This window comes from Lissotriton vulgaris, chromosome 6 (genome assembly GCF_964263255.1).
Source record: "Lissotriton vulgaris chromosome 6, aLisVul1.2, whole genome shotgun sequence".
Lineage (NCBI taxonomy): Eukaryota > Metazoa > Chordata > Amphibia > Caudata > Salamandridae > Lissotriton > Lissotriton vulgaris.
Genome location: NC_141694.1, coordinates 1,283,991,186 through 1,284,009,162, shown reverse-complemented (window position 1 = coordinate 1,284,009,162; position 17,977 = coordinate 1,283,991,186). Strand labels below are relative to the sequence as shown.

Sequence of the window (17,977 nt, the reverse complement as noted above, 5' to 3'; positions counted from 1 at the left end):
CTCGATGCTCACTGCTCCATGCTTTTGGTGCATTCCTGGCGTTTTTTTTTTTACGTCCTCATGTCAGAGGAGTCCGGAGTCCTGGAGCTCACCGATCGAGCGTCCTACCCGGCCGCCCTCTTCCCTCCTCGTCTTGGACATGATTATTATTGATAATTGCATTTTGTACAAAATGGTGTCTTTAATATGGGGCTTGTTGATTTTGAACCTGTGACCAAGCCAAAAGACTTACCTTAATTGTTTGTACAACCCTTTAGGGTTAAGCAATGTCACCTATAGTATTTTCCATTTGCCTAATGTATAATTTTAGATTAGTGCACAGGACAATCATTTATTGAGTGTTATTACTGTGTGCCAGTGAATGGCGATTATCAGCCCATACCACCTCCCTGAGAAGGCCTTGGACTGCTCTGCTTCACTACCCTGAGAGAGTCAAGCTCTACAGCAGGGCGCTTGGTTCACAGTAAGGGGAATTTGTGGACCTATTACTTGTGCAGGCCACACAACTAATAACCCCATTTCCTACAATGGTGCTCTGCGCTTAGATAATAGTATCCAGTTTCGGTGCACATTGATAAAACTTGATAAGTTCAGTTTTTGCTACACATTACCTATGCATTAATGTTTAAATATCAGAGCACAAGGCTCTGAGAGGCGTTCAAAAGTTTCATTGTGGGAGTGCAAATCTCCTGCACACATATGTCACATAAAAACTTTGATGGTTGGTTGATGTACTAACTGTGTTTATTATGGCCAGTTTTCTTTTTTTTCAAAAATGTGATGATGGAGTGGGCTTTCAATCACAGTGATCCCATTGGAGTGTTCCAGACCATGGTGTCTTTTGAACCTCAGCACTACACACTAGGCCTGAATGACGAGAGATCTCCTCTATAGGTTAAGGGGCTACAACAGATACCCTCACCATAGATCTGATTGTAAAGGTGGGTCCTGCTTCTAAGGGTGTGGAAGGCGATTAAGGGCTACAGGAAATTCTTGTTTTTCTGATTGGCAGGGCAGATTTCCCTCAAGAGAGTCCACTGTGATTCGTTCTTTTTGCAGTTTTTTCCTGCCATTAGTGCAGGCAGAAAACCACTAAAACCTCCCAATCCCAAGTATACTTATTGAAAAGACTATGAATATACAGCGGGCTCAATTTATTGAGGAAAATAAACTGCTGGCCTACAGGCAGTTTGGCTTCCGCAAAAAACCATAGCACTGAAACCGTGCTCATCAAAGCATCCGATTAAGTAGTCGATTAGGATGGCGGACGGACTTGCGTCCGTCCGCCACCCCCGAGGTGGAGGGACCGACCGCAGGGGCAGTGGCAGTCCCTCCGTAGCAATTATGATGTGACCGCCACCCTGGCGGTCACATCCCGTATATTTTACATTGCGGCGGGTGCTGCTTTGAGCAGCACCCGCTGCAATGTAAAATATGCATGTTCAACTTTGGCATGCACAACTTGGCAGGCACCGCGTGGTGCCTATCACCTTGTGCATGCCAAAGCAGGGGGGTACCATAGGTACCCCCCATGTGCACTCCCCAGCCCCCAACACCCTGGGGGCCCGCAACGGGCCCCAAACACAAAAGACCACATGCTTTTCCACGGCGGAAAAGCAGCCGTGGAAAAGCATGTTTCCACCTGCATCCTAATATGGCTGGCGGTGTCTTGCAGACACCGCCACCATATTTGTGTGCATACACCGCGGATCAGCGGCGGACGGACTTGCCGTCCGCCGCTGATCCCACCGCCTTCCTAATGTGGCGGTGAATCCGCATCCTCCAGGCCGGCGGTGGCTTCCCCCGGCCCGGAGGATGCGGATTCACCGCCATCCTATTCGGCCCCTAAATTAGGTTTGTGCTTGATAGAGGTGGTGCCGCAGCACGGGTCGATTGGATCTATCAGCAGCATTTGACACAGTTGATCACACTTATCAATCATGTGTCTGCCATAGGTATTGGGCACAAGGCCAAAGCCCTTCTGCCCTCTTTTATATCTAACCGCAACCAGTCAGTCAGTTTGGGCGACTTCAATTCACCAGTTTTTTCACTCCCGTGCGGAGATCCGCAAGGGTCAACGCTAAGTCCGACGTTCAACATTTACGTGACTGACTTAACAGGAGTAATTAAATCTTTTGGGATGCGATTTACTTCATATGCTGATGATATGCAACTGGTGTTGATGGTGAAAAAAGATGGAGACACAGTAGCAGCCAGCTTTCATGATGGCATGTTGGCCATTAGTTCCTAGATATCTAGTCATTGCCTTAAAATAAATTCAGACAAGACAGAGGTAATGGTCGTTGGTAACCTTGCCCCAAGATGGTCCCCTACCTGGTGACCAGAGAATTTGGGTGAAGCCCCAATCCCTGTTAAAAAGGCCAGAAATGTGGGCATCATCTTTGAAGACAAATTATCTTTAATACATAATGCTAATGCAGTGGCATCTTCATCCTTTTATGTTTTAAGAATAATAAAGAAACTGCTACCTTTCGTCCCAGTCAGTACTGGAAGAAAGCTAATTTGTGCTCTGGTCATGTCGAAGGCTGACTACTGCAACAGCCTTTTAATCAATGTCCAAGAAAGAGTTCTGGGCAGACTGCAGCTGGTACAGCATGCAGCCGCTAGGATATTATCGGGTACCCCGAAGTTCAAGCCCATATCCAATGTGGTTTTACCCCTCCGCTACCCAACACTTTTCCTACTGTACGTTATTACATTATATCACATTACACTCCATGCCAATCCACTTCATGCTATTCTACTTTATGCCACTCTGCTCTACAACACACCACTGTATGCTATTATACTCTGCACCACTCCACTCTATGCTACACCACTGTATGCCACTTCACTGTACCCCAATACTCTACGCCACTCCGCTATACTCTATTCCACTGTACGCAGCTATTCTCTATGCCACTCAACCGTACCCTATTCGGCTCCATACCATTCCACACTACCATACTCCACTTTGTGCCACTCCACTGTACGCTACTCCACTCCACCCGACTCCACTCCACTCTTTGCCTCTCCACTTTACTCCACTCCATGATACGTTATTCCAATATACAGCACTCCACTGTACCGCACTCCAGTGAATGCCACTCTACTGTACTCCACTCCACTCTATGTACTCCAGTGTAAGATATTTCAGTTTATGATACTATAGTGTAAGTGATTCCACTGTATGCCACTCCACTGTATGCGATTTTCCTCTTTGCCACTCCATTGTACGCTATGCCACTGCACGCCACTCCACTCCACTCTACGCCACTCCACTCTATGCCATTTCACTCTACCACTCTACACTGTATGCTATGCTACTGTATGCCACTGCTACGCCACTGCAGTTAATGTCACTTCACTGTACACTAAGACATTCTACAACACTGTACTCAATGGCATTCCACTATACATACCTCCACACTACCCCACTCCACTCTATGCTATTCCTCTACATGCCACTCCCCTCTACACCACTCCACTTTACGCCACTCCACTCTACACTATTGCACTGTGCGCTACAACACTACCCCACTCCACTCTATGCTATTCCTCTACATGCCACTCCCCTCTACACCACTCCACTTTATGCCACTCCACTCTACACTATTGCACTGTGCGCTACAACACTACCCCACTCCACTCTATGCTATTCCTCTACATGCCACTCCCCTCTACACCACTCCACTTTACGCCACTCCACTCTACACTATTGCACTGTGCGCCACTTCGGTCTACCCCACTACACAGTACACAACTCCATTCTGTGAATGTGAGGATCTGGGTGTATTATGTGGTATGGTTGCGCAACCTTACAGTGAAATACACTTGCAAAACTGTTGAGTCCTCGGTTTGTTTGAGCAACATTAAGCTCAACCCTGGGTAGCTATGGCTTTTGAGCAGTAAGGCTTGTATAAATAAACTTAGGGGCTCATTATGATAGTGGGCGGGCTTGGTCCGCCCGCCATCGTAAAGGTGATTGGGTCCCACCGACATGTGTGTAGCGGTCCCGCATATGCAATTATGATGGGACCGCCACCTCTGTGGTAGAATTCCGCACCTTTAACATTGCGGCGGTGGCTTCTGACAGCAGCACCGCTGTGATGTTAAAAAAAAGCATGTTGTGCATTTCACTGCACTATGTGGCAGGCACTACATTGTGCCTGCCACTTAGAGCAATTAAATGTAGGTGTGTACCATGGATACACCCAGGGCATCCACACCTCCCCCCCAACACAAGGGGGGCCCACAACGGGCCCCTGAAGACATTCTCCACCAGCCTTTGATTGGTGGTTCAACCACCACAGAAAGGCTGGCTTCCGCCGGCATCATAATTGTGCCGGCAGAGCCTGCTAAGCTCCGCTGCCATTGTGAGCATGTTGACTGCTTGCCAGGCAATCGTGACGATTGCTACCGGCGGAAAAGTGGCAGACAGACTTTCCATCCGCCGCGATACCCACCGCCTTCATAATGTGGCATGGGGTAAATCTCATGACGATGGCGGAACGATCGCCACCTCCGGCCTGGTGGTGGCTATTTTTCCGCCATTGTAATGAGCCCCTTGATGCAGAGAATTTAACAGTAGGCCTGGACAGAGCTTGCGGAGTTCTACTCCAAAGAATTCCGAGGAGTCACCTAAAAACTCTGGGAGATTACCCGGAGTTTCGCTAGTGGCGGGATTTCAGTTCCCCATACATGCTTGTGCAAATTCAATCTTTGCAGTGGCTTAGAAGAAGTCTAGGACACAAGTTTGTAATTGACACAGTGGTGGCTCCTGTTCCAGGTCATTTACCTCCCCGTAACTCACCTGGTCAGGCTGAGATTTGTGGAGAAGGGAGACTCCATAGGAGGTGGGGTATTTCTAGCAATTGCCCACGCTGCACTCCAGATGCCTGGTCACTGCTACTTACTGGCACTGCAGAGCGGTACGAGCAAGTCTCTGTGCTACTGCCCCATGTGGACAGGAGGCCCGGATCCCCATCTCCAACACTTTACTGGTCTTCCACTCTGCAGCGATCTTGCATTGCCGAGTCAGACCAGACACTGCTCACAGGTGGGGGGCCTGATGCATGATATTTGGTACAAACTGGTGCTGTCCTTCTTCTGTGTTTGCAGTTTGAATGCCACCCCCTAAGAGACAAACATACTATTGTCGATGCACGCGTCTCCTTCAAGGGCCACCATTCAGGCATATTTAAAGGGCTCATTGGTCTCAAACTCTAGGAAGATCAAAGTTAACAGTAGAATAGCTTTTAGCAATATAATGCTTGCGCCAAACATGTTTGCTCTCTCATTTGTTCACATTCTGCTAAATATTATTTGTGCCGTTAAAGCTCTGAGCAACACTAAGCACACATGGCAACTGAAGAATAAGCTAGCTTAATGATGTGCTCTTACTCACAGTGCGTTAAAAAAAAAAACCAGAAACTACTGGCCATCTTTTAATGTCCTTGATTGTATTTACCTGAAAGTAATTCAATGGACAGTGTCGTTTTCCAACAATCCTTAACAGTCAATGAAAATCTGATGTTTTTTAAATAGGAATGTGTATGAGTCTTTAATATAATAGATCTGTACAAAAATAGTGGACACTTTATTGTTTACTTTTTCCCTCAATGCTTGATTTTCAAATTAAACATCAAAGGTATCAATGAGCAAAGTAGACAGGCACCTTTAAGACTTTTATTTTGCGTTTTTGTGGATTATTTACCACTAAGAACCTCACCTCTAAGGTGGTGATCTGTCTTGCACTTGTTTAAGCCCGTCTTTAGTTTCTAAAGGACCACCGTATCCTGTTTGCTGGAAAGAATGGGAAGCTGTCGGTTCTGCTGCCCGGTACGGCCCTGCTGCTAGGAAGCTGTCATGTCCTCTGCTTTCCTCACACACCAGCAGAAAATGCTGCAGCTGTACAAGAAAGCTCTGTGCCACCTAGAATCATGGGTGGTTTTCAGGTACCAGAGAACGCACTAGCAGTGCAATCTCCTATAGTCTCCGTCCGCATTGTCACCTTGAGTAACTCCTGTGCCAGCTAGAGACTTGTGCGATGTGCATTGCCACAGTATTGGCAAGAGCATGCTTGCACTTATACCCTAGTTACTCCAGTATAGGAGCAGGAGGTTGAGTGCAGTTCACACTCATATGCCCCATTCCCTCGATCATCTACCCGAGTTGTCCCTTGCATGTTAACCTTTATTAGGGGTGGCGCCAGTAAACTCCGCTACACAGTGGAGTTTTTGCTGAACTCTGCACTCCAAGCAGAGCGACGAGTGACAAAACTCCCCAAACTCCGCTGACTAAGCAAAGTTTACCCCCACCCCTTTTTTAAAAGTACCAAACAATCAAATAGGAAAGCCACTCAATTGGAAAGAAACACAACACCAATTTATAAAACTAGACTATATTTATGAATTTTTAGAGCCCTTGATGAGAAAAATCTACCGCAGTGTTCTGTAGATACAGAATATTAAAGGTTTTTATCACATTTAACGACAAACAAGCATTAGTCAACATAAACTTTGTAAAGTTTTCAAAAGTTTGAAACCGTTAGTTCGGCTACTGCGGCCTGGCTTGGGACACCAAATACATTATGGAGAAGGCTTAGGGGGCCAGTGTGGTAAATGTGGACATCATCCTGGCCACTAAAGGGTTTTTCAGTCCAGTATCAGCCTTTACTGCATGGATGCTATGGACGCTAATGAAGTGGTCCTGATGCTAGGGATACAAGATGAAAAGATGCTCAAAGACGTTATAGTTGCTGTGTGGTTGACAGGGGTGCCTTTGTGGTGTACCCCAGTCCACGGGTGATGTGGGGTGACTTTGGCCACAGAGATTGGGCCCTGCTGGGCTACCAGACTCTGAGCCCAGTGGTTGGAGTGAAATCATTTAGTGGGCGCTAGTGTCCCTCTTGGACAACCAATCCAGATTTTGACAACACTCCTAGTTCCAGCCAACTAGGGTGCAACTTTTGGCCCTCGAGGATCGGTCTCTTGGGGCTTCCAGTTGCAATCAGCAGTGAGTTTGTGGATGTGGCTACCAAATTGCCAGCTTGGGCTTCTTCATCTCTTTTGTCCCTGGAGCTAGTCCAGGGGATCAGTCAAATTATCCTTAGAGTCACTGCTTTGGTCTGGGGCATGACTTTTCCCCATGCCAGAAGCCACAGGCACACTCCCAACTTTGCTATCCTAAAAGTGCAGCAGGTGCAGTCCATCAGACGGTGCAGCCTCTCTTTGTGCAGCCCAGAGGCAGCATGGCAGTACTTCTTCAGTCTTATTCCAGTTTCTATGTGATCTAAGGTTCAGGGGGCCAGGGGTGCCATATTTATCTCAGCAAAGTGCACTGAGGGGACAGCATGGTCACTAGCCAGTGGGCTACCAGGTCCCATCCTACTCTGTGATGAATTTCCATCAATGTGTGCCATTTGGTGATCCCAGAGTGCCCTATTCCTGCCCTGGGCCCGTTTGCAGAGTGGCGGTGAAAGGGGGCATGGCCTTTGTCTACCTCTCACCAATCCCCCTGCGTAGGCCAGTTGGTCCCTAAACGACCCCCGGCAGTGAAGGGGACTTTGATACCTATCCAAGAGCGTGCCAGGAAGCCCGTTTGTAGAGTGGTGCTGCTGTGTAGGACCGACTCGAGGTAATAGTTTGGGAAGTTGGCCCCCATGGATGTCTTTGGGGGCCAACTACCCCTCTTATTACCTCCAGTAAGTCCCACACAGTGGGATTGCTAAGACGTCTTCGGAGGCCATGGCCCCCTTTCTCTACCACTCTGCAAACGTGCCTCTAGGCAGACTACGGGATGGGGGATGAAGTCCAATTTAGTCCTGAGAGAGTTAGGGGGCCAAGAATCCCTCCTGGTACCTCTTTTAAGTCCTACGCAGGTAAATTCCTGAGCATTGGTTGGACGCCCAGTACAATTTCGCCACCACTCTTCAAACGCGACTACTAGTTAAAGTAGCATATTTCTGCAGCTCTGACTTAAAGGTAGTTTTAATCCCCCTGCTCTATTATCTACTAGGCCCTTACAGCAGAGGTCATGCTAATCACCGAGGTACCCAAACGTATAGTGTTCCCTAGTGTATGTAGGTGTTTTCACTGTATTCTAAGTGTCTTCTAGCATAGCACTGGCTCTAGGCCTGGTTAGTCAGAGTCAGTTACCACCAGATCCCGTCTGAAAAAGTTGTGGGCACAGGATGATTTTGCAACAAGGCCCCTTTCTGCTCCTCTGTTGGTTCTTTCTGCACATGTCTTGCTTCTTCCTGCACTTTTCTTCATCTTTGTAGACTTCTGTTGCTTATTCTGTATTTCTTTTGTTTCTTTCTGTGCGTTTTATCTTCTTTCTTCACATGTCCTACCTCTGTAGGCATAGTTAGAAACTAGCATTTAAAAAACCTTTGAAATTCACTGAAAAAAACATGGGTTTCAGGCACATTATAGTTAGAAATTAGCATTTAAAAAACCTTAGAAATTCACTGAAAAAACCATATGTTTTAGGGAAAGTTACAGTTAGTTGGATATTTCACTCGTTCAAAACCATAGACATTCCCCCGTTATAGTTAGTTCAGCTAACTATATCTCGCGCCCCGCAATGCACTGCTGATGGCCTCACATATTACAACACTCATGACATGGGCAGTGATATCACTGATTACATCATTGATGACACGCAATAAAAAGACTAAATCCTGGTTCCTCAAAACTTGCCCTGAAACACTTTTCTCAGACCCATACTTCTGTTCTAGCAAGGGAATATTAACCAATGACCTCATCTTCTACACAAAAAGGCAAGCTCAATGGAGGAATGTCATATACTCCATGCTTCAAATCACCTACACCAGGACAACTCCTCATGGTCTTAGACTATCTGTCTCTCCTTTGCCCTTCTGTAGGGTGGACGTGACCATATCTATATACAACAATGGGAACATTCTCATGCAATCCTCGAATGACAAACTGACATTAGTGGATGAGATCTTCCCTATCTTAAAGAAGATGGTGAATGATAAAAAACATCTTCCCTCCCAAAGTCACCCTAGCAACATTGATACACTCACACACTCTTTAATGCCCATATCTACCCCAACATCACTCAGCACATTCCCAGTCACCAGGGATTGCTACCCACCTTCTCTTCTACCATAGCCACTCCAGACCCTTCATTTCCAGCAGGGCCTGAGAATCAATCCATGACTAGCTGAACCAATGCAGTGCCTCCCTCTATTAGGGCGAGCATAGATTCCTTCATCCCAGACCCTTTCCCTCACATTCGCTCTCTCTCCATTCCTCTGTGCTCTACAGCGAGTTTTCAACAAGTACTCCCACAGCGCTACCCTATATCCAGGAGCTCTAATTGTCCAAATCTATATCCTCTAACTTAATTAATGTTAGGCTCCCTAGGTCCTCGACCACCCATAATAAGCCCTACTACTCCCCCTCCCCCAGCACCCATTTATACTCAGACAGGCCCTCTACAAGATCGACCTTACTCACAAGTACCCCAGGCCCCCATTAACAGCCTCTCCTCTCATATGGCCTCTTCCCTCAACTGGGCCTCTCCCCTCAACCAATAACTACATGTATACATTCCTATTGGGACGTGCATTTTGATTAGATCTCTCATAGCCTGCTCCATCTCAAGGAAGATCTCCAGGGACTTACATCCATCACCTCAGAGCTACGGCTGACTCATAGACCCAATAGTGCCATTATGATTCAGACGGACTCCCAAACAGACATGCTACTGTCCCATGTCCTCCGCACTTTCACTCCTGGCTTGAAAACATTACCCTTCCCCAACGCCTGCTCTTGGTGTAAGAGATCGAATGAAGGTCTATCTGAAAGTGATATCCATGACCTCCGAAAAATACCAATAAGCTGGTCTGGATCAAATCCAAACCATTCAGACTAACCCTTGCAGAGAACCTAGCTACAACCATAGAACTGTAAACAATGACAATCTCAAGCACATTAACATATCTCAGGAAGCCTCTCCTCACACCAATAGCCAACTGACGTGTATGCTCCTAAACTGCAGATCGGCAAATAAACATGTAGTGGATATTGATGAACTCATCCTCACACATAAGTTTAATATTGTTATCCTTATGGAAACTTGGTTAAACACCTCATCTCATCCTATTATAGATCTACTAGTCCCCCTAGGCAAAGGATAATTCGACTAGATAGACCTAGAAAATCTGGTGAATAGCCTGCATCTACCACAACACCTTCTCTATGTTTAAATCAGAAACAATCACCCTGCCTGCATGTGAATATCTTTGCATCTATATCATTAGCAACAATAAACTCAGCTGTAAACTACACGCCTTCTATCACCCTCCTGGAGATAATTTGTCATTCATTGAACAAATCATGGAGGTCACCACAACCAACAATAACCCTCAAGTGTTCCAGATCTTCCTCTGAGACTGTAACCTTCACTGGAATGACCAGGCTGTGAACAGCCTGAAGTCCTTTTTTATCAGACTACGAGTTGACCCAACTCTGTGACAGCCTGACTCACAACAAGGATGAGACTCTGGACCTTATAATTTCAAAGATGGACAACATCACATTGAAGTCTATTAGCCCCTGTGAATGGACAAACTATTACCTCCTTCCTCATCGAACTAGTGGTGACCCCGAAGAGAGTGCAACAGAAGAAAACAAAACAATGGAAAAGGAATTTTCGGGATATAAACCCCAACAACTTATCCACCCTCTGTAACAATACCTTGACTCCTCAGACTGATATGGTTAATGTCCATATCCTCACAGACTTCTTCAATACTTTCATGCTGGAAGTCCTTGACTCTATCACCCTCTTCAGCAAAAAAACATATCCACCAAAGTCTCTAAAACTTGGATCAATGACAACTTGAACTCTGAAAGGCACAATCAAAGATCAGCAAAAAGAGCCTGAGGATCCTCACCCTCCATGGAACTCCTAAAATGCTTAAGATCAGTGAGAAACACATTCAACAGAAGAATCAGAAAGGCAAAGGCCAACTTCTTTGGAACTCAGCTTGACCAAGCCAGAAATCGACCTAAAAAACTATTCGAAATTGTCAGGCAACAATCACACAACATACCAAACCCACTTGGCATTGAGTCTATCACTCTCCCAAACTGTGAAAAGTTGGCTTTATTCTTCTTGGAAAAAAACTACAAATATTAAAAGTGAACTGCAGTCAGCAAGAGAACTACTTCTAGCTGCCTCGCTCATCGTTCAACACTCCCCCAGTCCGTTTAATGAAGTGATCCCCTAGGCAGGTCCCCCAAAACGATGCCTCCTGTACACTTTCACATCAATAAATGAAAGTGACATCTATAACATTCTTTCATCCTTAAACACTAATCACTTCATCGACCCTCTAACTCCGGCGATCTTCAAAGAGATCAAAGCCCCTTGTGGTCTAAGATTGTAAAGGCCTTGCTACGTCAAGGCACTATTCATGACTGCTTAAATGCTTATGAACTCAAATATAACATCACTCATGACATGGTCAGTGACATCATTGATGACATCTGAAATGACATCACTGATGACATCTGAAATGACATAACTTTTACGATTTTGTTTTCTGATTTTAAAGGCTCAAATTTATATTCCTGTTTTTCCCGAATGTTATCATATTTCCTACCAAAGGTCAATATTTGTCCACTTAGATAATCCTTAAAGTCTCTATAGAACTTGCGTTATTTCTTTTCTTTAATTTCCTCTTCTGCTTTATCCATTTATTTATCTACAGTAACCATTTCCAAATCAAATTCTTCTTCTTTAGTACACAGACCATTACGTTTCTTTGTGAATATTTGGATTTCCTGCCGTAACATGTCCCATTCTTTCCAGGAATATTCAATCAAGATTTTAAACATTACTGCAGAGCATTTCTAGGTATTTGCTACCCATTCAATCAGCATTTCTGGATCTGGATCCTGAAGGGTTATAATAATAAAGATTCTCAATCCTCTTGGGATTCTTTCCACGTCCATGTATTTTTTAGAGTTTCTCCCTCCCACTATTCCGATTGTTCCTTTTACATACATTTTAGCAATTTGTCTCATATTTGTTCTTTCAGCATGAATTATGCCTCATGAGGATTTATTTCACAGTTACCGGGGTCTGAGTTCTCTGGTGGTTGTTTGAATAGTTCATGGCTTCCCTTTGTTTGTTCTCCTGTTGTGTTGCCATATTTCCGTTTCCTAATGCAGATTGTGAATTAGGTACTTTGTACACACGCTACTGATGCCCTAGAAAAAGTGCACCACCCCAATTCAAAGGACTCCATAAGCTCGTAGTTGGCATGTATCGTTGGAGAAAAGAACCCATTTTGTGGTGCCAGCATTTTCTGTCTCGCATAGTCCTCTTTCCATTTGTATTGTTTTCTCAGAGATGGTAACCACTGTGCAGTTGTAGTTATAGTTAGGATTATGTTGCCATAGTAAAAGCATCTTTAATTTTGCTGATATCTGTGGCATTGTTTGACAAATCTTCACAAAAAGTTCCCCAAAAAATTCTCCTACCTCACCTCCTTCCTGGAATTTTCTGGGTGATCTGTGAAAAAAGAGAGGTCCCAAAACACATTTACCCCATTTATTCTTCAGAGGAAATATAAGCACAGCACCAAATTTGCCAGAAAGCTAGATCTTGGTCCAGAAAGAGTGGTTTTTATGACTATGTGTTGGACTTGGCCCTTTTTGCAGGATCATCCCAGAACCGTTTTCCTTCCTCCTGTATTTTTTCTGACCTGTGTTTGTTGTTTATATATATATATATATATATATATATATATATATATATATATATATATATATTCACTGAAAAAAACATAGGTTTCACACCAATTATAGTTAGGAATTAGCATTTAAAAAACCTATTAAATTCACTAAAAAAACCATAGGTTTCACATCAGTTATAGTTAGCTGGAAATGTTACTGTCATAAAACCATTGAAATTCCACGTTATAGTTAGTTGGACTCACTATAACTTGCGCGTGTAATGCACTGCTGATCACGTCACATATTACATCACTCATGACATGGTCAGTGACTGGCCAGTAACCTTCCCCATTCTTCAAGGACCACCTCCCAAAGAAACAAACCCTCTTCATCAGGACCAGAAACATCAGAGATGATGCCTTGTATTCAGCCAAGATTTTCTGATTTTAAAATCACTTGTACTGCATGTGGCAAGCTTATCGCCTATGGTGAACAGAGCATAAAGCTAATCGTCCTTGCAGGTGACAATCACAAGTGCCCCAAAAAGAACTAATTTTGGGTTTTTTTTGTTTTTTTGCTCCAGTTGAGCCAGTTTCAATTCCCTTTTTTTTGTTTCTCCCCCTAAAAAAATACAAAAAAAATATAAAACTGTTTTGAAAAGACAAAAAAAGTACAAAATGTTCAAAAAACACAAAACAAATATAAAACAACAAAAAGAAGAAAAAAAAGGTTCTTTTTAGAACTACCTCCAATTTAAAAAAAAAGGCTTTCTTTTTATAAAACTCTGTCATTCTTTTTTCCTCATAGTGCGCTCCCCGGTACGCGCACCGGGGAGCGCACCGAGCGCTCCCCCCGCGAAAAACTAAAAAAAAAAAATATTTTAAATGCCCCGCTGGTCCCTTTTATTGCCCCCACATCAAACCTAGGGGGTCAGAGGGGGTCTATCCCTGATGCCTTATGGTCATTTCCCCCTTTGTTTTAGCCACCTCTTGTGTCTCGATTTTACCGAGACACAAGATGTTTCGAATGTTTACAGACACCCGAGAACCAATCAGCTTTCCGTGCGCACCTCACGTGGCGTGCCCGGAGTGCCCCCCGGGGCGCGTACCGGGGCGCGCCTATAGATATATATATTTTTTTGAACCTAAATTACTCAAAATCTACAGGAGCACATATCTCGAGACATAGCAAAGGCACATCGGGCTACCAGTCCATATATATATATATATATATATATATATATATATATATATATATATATATATATATATATATATATATATATTTCAAGCTCCGCAGTCCAAGGACAGTAAACAGCACTCACAGTGGGTAAAACCCGCTAAGGTTTATTCCGCTAATTCAAATTAACAGACGCGTTTCAGCACTTGCCTTCGTCAGTGTCAGCTGGCGACGGCAAGGCAGAAGTACATAAAGGCATGATAATGAACACAAAAAACGGATCATATACCAAATCATGAGTGCCATTTTTGAATGGTAAATTAACTCGAACAAAATTGCAAATGGGTAAATTCAAAGCAATGTTTACAAATGTTGAAAAGCAATTATTGTAATTTTAGCTATCAGTCAATAGACAGTCTTATATTAACTTATTCCGCCCTGGATGGGCCAAGAAGCAATCCATTAAATCAACATTATTTGCATTAAACACAAATTCAATATATCCTTTGGTAGAGGTTTAAACATGAGAATAGCAAATCTAATTAGTGTGACCCACACCAGAATTGATAAATTACTTGAAGCTCTCATAAACTAAATAGTGAAACTAACAATAATACAAGCCAATACTCCCTTCACCATGCTTTCTAAATAAAGCGTGTTAATCAAATCCATCTTAAAGGGTCTCAAAACCAACTACCAACTGAATTTCTTAAAGCATTTTAGAAAAATACTAAACTCTCAGGTGTTGACACAGCTTTCCACATAGTTCTTAATTTCTACTACTACAGATGTGATAGTAGTTCTTCCCCTGCATTAAGAACCCCTGGAGATTTAGTTTGGAGGTCTATGATGTATCTTGACTCCAGCCGCCTTAGCTTCCGCTTAAGATCCCTACCCCTTACGTCTTGTGGCACACAATCTAAGCTAAAGAAGCTAAGTAGAGTTCTATCACTATTGTGGTGAGAGGCGAAGTGTCGGGCCATCGGATAGTTCTCATCCTTGTTCACGATGGCCCATTAATGTTCTAGGATTCTCAGCTTGACTGCCTTCGTGGTGCTCCCCACGTATCGAAGTCCGCAGGGACATTTCAGGCAGTATACTAAAAATGCAGTTGAGCAAGTAATAAACTTGCTGATCTTAATTTTGGAATCCTTATGTGGCACCTGATATGAGATTTACTCTCATGCACTTCAGGAACCAGAATTCCACGTTTTGCGGACACACCCACCTGGGCAGGACCTTCAATTTAAGTGCATGGTCAACCTTGAATGTATGCAGACTCCATTGAAAAAGGGACAAGATTCCCAAACCGGTCTGGCGAAGGACATGAGATGACTGTTTCCCCTGCGTTCCCTGCTGCACCTGCTCCCAATGAAATGGATGCAATTTTTCCGATCAAGTGGCTCCTTCTTACGAGGGTTCAACTCTACGTTGGTATGTTTTGCGGCACGAGTCCAGCCGCTTGAGGGAAGCCTGCCGCTTCAGTGCGGACCTGTGATGGCTCCTTACGGCGCTATCCCTACACGGGAGATCGGTGTCTGGGAGTGGTTGGTCAAAGACAACAGGGCACCCAGGACTACAGTGCATCAGCCCACATGGGTTCACAAACTTTGTTTTAATATACTGCTACACCAAAGGGCTCACTTGAGATTTACTCTCATGCACTACAGGAACCAGAATTCTGCGTTTTGCGGACACGCCCACCTGGGCAGGACCTTCAATTTAAGTGCATGGTCAACCTTGAATGTATGCAGATGCCATTGAAAAAGGGACAAGATTCCGAAACCGGTCTGGCGAAGGACATGAGATGACTGTTTCCCCTGCGTTCCCTGCTGCACCTGCTCCTAATGAAATGGATTCAATTTTTCCGATCAAGTGGCTCCTTCTTACGAGTCTTACGAGTGTTGAAGTGTTGTCATTTTAATGCCAAATTACGCTTCTGTCTGGACACTCCTTCTTAATTAAAACTATATGTGTGATAATTTACCTATGGTGCATCTAGTCTCAAACATTACACAATCTCCTTTGTGATTGACCTTTATAGTTCCTCCATGCTTGAGAGTCCAGGGTGAAAGGAGGCTTGAGATATCAGCTCTACACTGGTGATGTGCCTAGAGTACAAGATGGTGGGGAATGCCTGCAATCTCACGTTTGATACATTTAGGCTTTCCCTGCAAATGTAAGAATGTGACAGAAACCCTAACAGTACTAGTAACACCTGTAATTTTGCAGAGGTTAGAACGGGCAGGAGTGAAGTTTAAAAGTATAGAAATAGTAGTATTAGTGGCCATCTTAAATTACTGCATTCTTTACATAGTCATTTCTCTTTTAACACACTTTTCTCACACTACTTTTATCTTGATACAATATTCACCTTTGACTTATTTAATCAATCATGTGATGCATTTGTAAGGTACATGCTTCTATCTATTAAACTACATCAAAACCTAGGTTTTAGCACATATTCATGTGTAATCAATATTATTGATAGTTTCTGAATAACACATTTTGGGGATTATTTACAAACCCTTGCGCCACCCGTACGTCACTTTTCCCATGTTAAAAATTGACGCAAAAGTGGTGCAAGGGACTTGTAAATTAGCCACTTTATATTTACAATGTCATATATTGCCACTTGGAGTTCTGGTGATATTTACAAACCACTTGACTTCATGGTTCATGAGAGCCCTTGATGGCAATACAGAATTATAGTACTTAGTGCATTGCCTCCCATTATGTATTGTTAACATTGTTGGTTTATTGTAGGGCAGTTGAAAACGTTTTTTTTCCAAACTGATATTTTTTATTGAAAATTGTCTGTTGAGTATTAGACTGTGAAGTTCCAGATTACCAAACAGGCAAAGTAGGCACCAGCCAATGGGCCCTCCTCCTTTTAGGGGCCCAAAGACAATGGATCAAAATAATATTGATTTGATCTTGAAAGAAAATTACTATCAAGCTTTCTTAAATATTGTTTCCAAAAAATTGAAAAAAATGAATCAACTCAAAGAAACGAAAACTTTACTTAAAAACTCTATAAATGGTTGGTAAAATAAAAATGTATTAGGAGATAATTTGCGAGGGGGGTCTCGAAATTTCGACTGTCTATGTTTCACGAGTATATTTCTATATTTCACGAGTGCCTGTGAAATATGGACTTGTAGGCTACTGCATTTTGTGCAATGAAAGTACTCAAATGTAGTCCTTACACGCATTAATATTGGCTATATGTACAGTGGCATGCATAGGAGCAACAATTTTATCACTGGTATGTAATGGGAAAGAGTCGTGCTATCTAGCTCTAGTTCTGTCCCTTTTCTCTCCCCAGGTATTATTCTGTTCGCTATAGGGAGAAGGGAGAATCAGCAAGATGGGATTACAAACAAGTGAACAACAGGCGGACGCTAGTGGACCAGCTGATGCCAGACACCATGTATGAATTTTCAGCCCGTATTACAGAGGGAGATAGACACAGCCAATGGACTGCCTCTGTTTTTCAAAGAACCCCCGAATCCGGTGAGTGCGTCTTCATGTATGTTTACTCAAGCCTGTAATCCCCAAAATATGATTTGTCAAAGCAAGGCGATGTAAAAGTAAGATTTTCTATTGCTGATATATTTTATATAGATAGTACAAAATACATGTAAGTTAGAGTTGAACTGAAAATCCTTTTTTGTTTTCAAACAAAAAATTGCAGATTTTGACCAACATCTGCTTTTGTAGTTATCTATTAATGCAAGCTTTTAACAGTCACAGTGATTTGAAATTGGTGCTCAGATTTATATTACCATGAATTGATCTAACAGCAAGGATGCAGAATGATTTTGTCCCCATTGTTTCCTGGAACCATATTTCACTTCTGCTTAAAGAACAGTTGAAGTTCATCATTTTTACTTCTGGGTACAGACAGCTCCAGTAGTTGGAAAACCTACTTTAAGCATTCATTCAAAAAAGTACAATGAGAAAAAGTGTGGGCTTTGGTTCAGGGCTCTTCAGCCGTTCCTTTTCAAGTGTTTTTCATGATTTACCACCAATGGATTTGATGTCGATGAAGGCCTTTGTATATCACGGTGGGT

General features: G+C 43.4%; 1 protein-coding gene across 2 annotated transcripts in view; it reads left to right on the top strand.

The window, feature by feature from the left end:
* FNDC1 (fibronectin type III domain containing 1) overlaps positions 1 to 17,977 on the top strand; it is a 1,121,378-nt gene that overhangs the window by 368,920 nt on the left and 734,481 nt on the right. For both annotated transcript variants that reach the window (XR_015296657.1, XM_086927416.1), the window contains exon 5: positions 17,230 to 17,417. Coding sequence is in view for 1 of the 2 variants with exons in the window: in XM_086927416.1 (XP_086783542.1) it covers positions 17,230 to 17,417 (188 nt within the window). In the remaining variant the exon portion in view is untranslated. The remainder of the gene's footprint in view (positions 1 to 17,229; positions 17,418 to 17,977) is intronic.